Source organism: Nicotiana attenuata, chromosome 1, assembly GCF_001879085.1.
Source record: "Nicotiana attenuata strain UT chromosome 1, NIATTr2, whole genome shotgun sequence".
NCBI lineage: Eukaryota > Viridiplantae > Streptophyta > Magnoliopsida > Solanales > Solanaceae > Nicotiana > Nicotiana attenuata.
In genome coordinates this window covers 48,358,251-48,363,651 of record NC_031989.1, presented here as the reverse complement: position 1 = coordinate 48,363,651, position 5,401 = coordinate 48,358,251, and the positions used below count along the sequence as shown (strand labels likewise).

Sequence of the window (5,401 nt, the reverse complement as noted above, 5' to 3'; positions counted from 1 at the left end):
TGTTTGGACCGTTGGCAACGGCTATCTTTGCAATTTAAGCCGTTGCCCAACGGCTAGTTTTAAAAAAAAAAAAACTGGTGGGACGCGGGACGGGACGGGACGAAACGGGACGGGACAAATGGGACGAAATGGCCGTCCCGTCCCATCCCGTGTCCCGTTTAACATTGGCCCATCCCGTTGGACACCCATACTTTTGACAAGAAGCAATCTGTGTTTGCTTGTATTTCTGAGCAACAAACAGTGCTTGGCTAAGCTTTTAAAAAATATTTATAAGTGTATTTTTCTCAAAACTGAGGAAAAACTACCTTTTTCTAGTTCTACAAAACTGCTTCTATTTCTATTCAAAAGAATTTCTTTTTTCTTCTAAAAGCTTGCCAAACACTTCAACTTTAAAAAAAAAAGTATTTTTAAATTTGGAGAAATTTAACCAAACAAACAAACAAGAGCTTAGTCTTTTAATTTCCATTATTTACTCAAGATCGCACGAGGGATTTACAGCCTCCCGAAGAGTATTACTTAATTAGGGACAATGAGAACTTAAATCTTCAAATCTTGGACTTATATAGTTCTATATATAATTGTTCATGATGCAAATATCCGTCCGCAACTAACTTGAGATTGAACTGTTTCATTATTTTACTTATAATGCATAACTTTTAGAAAATCAAGTTCCTTTTTTTGTTATTAGAATTCGTACTATGAATCACAAAATTGACATTTCATGAAAATGATGCGTCATTATAGATAATATATGTATTATTGGAGAGGGTTATTATCATGTGCCATGTCCTTTTCACGATTGACGTTCGGAAACAACTAGTACTAATTTGTTATAACTAGTAGGTCCTCCAGTTGCCTACTTGCCTGTTCCTTTTTGTACATCAATTTGCTTTAAAATGGTTGAACCCGAATTCTCTTGTTTCTTCGATTCTTCTGATGTTGAGTAGTTCGTGCCTTCTGGTGCAACAACTTGTCATTTATTTTGCGGCTCTTTAATTCCGTGACATTTTTGGATTAGTTTTCTGGTGTTAAGCCATCTGCTTAGACATTAAAACCTAATTTGAAACTTGGTAGTTACCAATGATATTACTAATAGTCTATTTGTCCAAGTTTTTTTTTTGGGCCAAAGTGCTTCTTTTTTAGTCAAAAGTGTTTTTTTTTTTTTTTGCCAAGCTTTTGAAAGAAAAAAAAAATTGCTTTTGAAGAGAAGCAGAAGCGGTTTTGGAGAAGCAGAAAAAAATAACTTCTCTCCAAAAACACTTTTTTGAAAAACATACACTTAGAAGCAATTTTTAAAAGTTTGGCCAAATACTAATTACTGCTCAGAAGTGTTTTTCAAATTAATTGGCCAAACACAAACTGCTTCTCAACAAAAGTACTTTTGAGAAAAAACAGGGGGATTTGCAACCGTACCCTATATTTGTGCCACCTTTTAACATATACCCTATTTTTTAAAATTATTGATTTGGTAGCCAGTTGACAAAAAATCCGTAATGATATGACACTTACACCCCTGATAAATCGCGTGATCTGCAAACTCATTCATGAAAAAAGATCTCCTCCTCTCTTCTCATCAGCTTTATCAAAAAAACAGAAACTTCATGATAATGTAGCATGAAGTTGTTTCATGTTGAAGCTAAAACTTCATGCTAATATAGCATGAAGTTGTGTTTACATTGAAGCTAAAACATCATGCTAACGCATGCAGAAGTTATTTATCCTGCAGTCTACAGTTTTGTCATGACTGCTGAAGTTATTTAGTTCATCTGCTAAAACTTCAGTTTAAACATACTGAAGTTATTTAGTTCATTTGCGAAAACTTCAGACTAAATATGCTTAAGTTTTTGTCTTGCAGTATGTAGTTTTCTAACGAGTTTTGCTAATGCATACTGAAGTTATTTAGTTCATTTGCTAAAACTTCAGTTTAAACATGCTAAAGTTATTTAGTTCATTTGCGAAAACTTCAGACTAATCATGCTTAAGTTTTTGTCTTGCAGTATATAATTTTCTAATGAGTTTTTGCTAATGCATGCTAAAGTTATTTAGTTCATTTGCTAAAACTTCAGACTAAACATGCTTAAGTTATTTAGTTCATTTGCTAAAACTTCAGACTAAACATACTTAAGTTATTTTGTTCATTTGCTAAAACTTCATGCAGAGGCGGAGCCAGCCCAGGATTTCAAGCTTATGGGTACGGGATTCTAATTGTTAAAAGTTACTGGGTTCTAAATTAATCATTTATACATATTCAATGGATTTTGTAAGACAAACATTGGGTTCAAATCAAAGTTACTGGGTTCGGCCGAGTCCGATCCCAACACTCTACCTCCGCCACTGACTTCATGCCAAAACATGCTGAAGTTTTGTCTAGCAGTCTACAGTTTTGTCAATAGTCCTAAAGGGCAAAATTGTCTTTTTGAAACGTTTTTAACAAAAAAAATGGATATGGATGCAAACGGAAAAACAAAACGGGTATAAGTTAAAAGGGGACGACCAAATTACGCGATCCTTACTTATCAAAATAAACTGATTTTTGCAACTTGGCCAAACAGACTATTAGATGTCTGCTTTTTGCATCTTTAGTAAGTTTTATAGTTGAGGAACATTAAATCTTAATAATGGCCAATAAATCTAAATTAACATGCCATATAATCATACGAGGGAGAAAGAAATAAACACTTGTTATTTTTCAACATTTCGGCTCCACATTGTGTACCTTTCTTCCATTTCTAACACGAAACCAAATATAACAAAGGTGCTACAATATAATAGACCTAAAAATAACAGATGGAGAAAGATACTACAAGAGGACTATTTTCTGGTCAGTGAGGATACCAACTCTAAGATTACTTAAAGAGGCTACGTACATAGCTTATTTTCATAAAATAACACAAGAAGATATCCCCTGAGCATGCTCCTTGTGCATTTTAACCACATGGTTTGCTTGATCAAGATCATTTCTGCCACGCCATTGAATTATTTACAGTAGTTGGGTGATGGTTCCTCGCTTATTCTTACTACTAATATAGACTTCCATTTTCAATATGCATTCAAGAAGTTGCCACTTTAAGTCTCCTGCCCAACTCCTTCCTGCAAACACAAATGGACTCAAATTAAGAACATTGAGCATAATAATGTTATTTCTGTTTTCTTAGAATTTATTTTACTGATTTTTACCTCATGAGTTGCCTGTCGAATGCCGATGTAGATAACATGCCTCTGTTTTCTTCAGCTCTCCTCATAAGGTAGTGCATAATCTGGTCTACAGGTCCAAATGGCAAATACTTGCTTACTTGAAATCCTGCATTTCTCAGGCCAAAAGTAAGTCCCTCTGCCATACCATATAGCTGAGCAAATTGGAGCTTTTCACTATCCTTGATTCCCATATCTATTGCTTTAGTTGCAGCAAGCTTTCCTATTTATGACAAAAACACATTGTACTGGTTAGACAACACCTTTAAATAAAAGACATAAATAAAAGACTAAACTTTTTCTAATTTTTACCTGACTCAATGTTATGAGTAGCAAGAACAACTGCTCCAGAGCCATTAGCAATCTCTTCAATCATAAACTCAGCACAAGAATTGAAGCAAGCATGTGTTTGTTCAATGCTATCATGAATTGGAGATTGGAATCCTAATCGAGAAGCCAACTCTCTTTCACTACACATATAAGCGCCTCTAACCAACTTAAAACCCATTGGAACTCCCATTTTCTCTGCAGCTTTTTTTGCTATCGCCATTCTTTCTTTTGCATCTTTCAAGTAAGCTTGAATTGTTCCGAAAATCAAAGGACCATCGTCTTTGTGGTACTTAATTGCTGCAGAATAAGCCATGTAATCAATTCCAGGTTGAATAGTTGTATCCTCGGCATCAATGAGTAAAGGAACATCGTGTTCCAAACATTTCTCGCAAATTTTCGTAAGTCTTTCGTGAGCTAATTGTAGATCACGCTCTTCCTCTACCGTTAGAGGCTCTGGTTTTTTCCAAGTGTGATAAAGAGGGCTTGATTCAGCGAAAAGAGGAAGTGTCCTTTGCTTCCATGGAAGATTGAATGAAGGATCTTTGTGTTCCCATCTCAGCAAATCACTCATTCTTTTGAGCAGCCGAGGGGTACAAATTGCAGTTATCTTCACCACCACAAAGCTAGTCTGTTTCATCATAATGTAGTAACTTTATTAGATATCTTTCTAATTTCATTGACAAAGTTTTGATGTATAGACCCACAAAAAACAAAAAGTGAGATCTTTATTGTTAATTGAAAGTAGATCCAAGAATTTTGGAAGAATCTGAAAGATTCTTTTAGTATAAAAGTGAATCTTTGAATTCCTTTTCGTTTATAAAAAACAATCAAAAAAATATTAAATTATGTAGAGAAGATCTTCCTTTTCAGGAATATTAAAATATTACTATACTAAATTACTACTAGTATCTGTCTGTTAAAATTGTGAAAAACAACTTAAGGAATTGGATCTTACCGAAGATTGTGGTAGTGATTTGGTTGATTCAATTGTCTGAATAAAGGCTTTCATACTCTGTTCACAAGACTCATTATTGGTGGCATGTTCCACCCCATAATCAAGCATGGCTTTTAAGCCGCCGTCCGATAGTTTGCTAACGGTCCTACGGACTTCCGTTAAGTCTTTTCCAGCACAAAAATGTTCATAAAATGTATTCTTAACAAATCCCAGCATTACCTCCCTAAAAATAGGCATTTCCATGAGCTTAGAATTCATTACCCACATCCCCATATCAACCATTGGATCAATCGCTGCCATCTGTAGCGTCAGTGATGATCTTATCAACTTTGAGGTAGGAACGCCGTAGAACAGCTCCTTAACATCGTCAAAATTGATAATGTTATTCTTCTCGGGGACTGTATTAATATGTGGTACGGTGTCCACCAGATTTGGTGTTGTGACGGTGGTGGCGTTAAAATCGCCGGTGAAACTTAAAGGCGGGACGGCGGAAAGGGGAGACGGAGCTGAGTTTAAACGGCGGACATGAAATCCGAGGTTTTTGAGTAGTTTCGGACAAACAACCTTGTTGGCCATGCAACGGTGGGCGGCGGAATTTGTATTTTGTGTGTGTTTATTTCTTTCTCTGTTTAATGAATGTGTAAAGTTTGTTAATGTTGCATGGTATTTATAGAAGAGGAACAATGTATATCTGGTCAAAGTGATAACTTAAAATACGGTAATTTCTAGAATTTTTAAATCATGCTGAGTAGATGCTGTGTTGTGACTGACGATGTATCACTGTGGATAGTCAGTACCACCATGTGTATTTCACGGTTAAATTTTTATCTCTTAGCTGTTATTTGTTCCACTTGTCTTGGATTCCGCCTTTTTGTACTACATTTAATTATGATAGAATATGTCCTAATTTCTGGGATATTTCAG

At 35.3% G+C, this 5,401-nt stretch overlaps 1 protein-coding gene across 1 annotated transcript; it reads right to left on the bottom strand.

The window, feature by feature from the left end:
- Nucleotides 2,656–5,132, bottom strand: LOC109226068 (proline dehydrogenase 2, mitochondrial-like). The gene is made up of 4 exons (XM_019390873.1): nucleotides 4,478–5,132; nucleotides 3,505–4,150; nucleotides 3,178–3,415; nucleotides 2,656–3,090 (listed from the first exon to the last, which is right to left on the bottom strand). The coding sequence occupies exons 1-4, from the start codon at nucleotides 5,051–5,053 to the stop codon at nucleotides 3,051–3,053; spliced, it is 1,500 nt and encodes a 499-aa protein (XP_019246418.1). The 5' UTR covers nucleotides 5,054–5,132; the 3' UTR covers nucleotides 2,656–3,050.

Coding starts and splice junctions, on each gene's coding strand:
- LOC109226068 (XM_019390873.1), bottom strand. CDS start 5,053: ATGGCCAACAAGGTTGTTTGTCCGAAACTACTCAAAAACCTCGGATTT. Junction 3,416..3,504: donor TACTCATAACATTGAGTCAG/GTAAAAATTAGA, acceptor TGTCATAAATAG/GAAAGCTTGCTGCAACTAAA. Junction 3,091..3,177: donor TTCGACAGGCAACTCATGAG/GTAAAAATCAGT, acceptor TTGTGTTTGCAG/GAAGGAGTTGGGCAGGAGAC.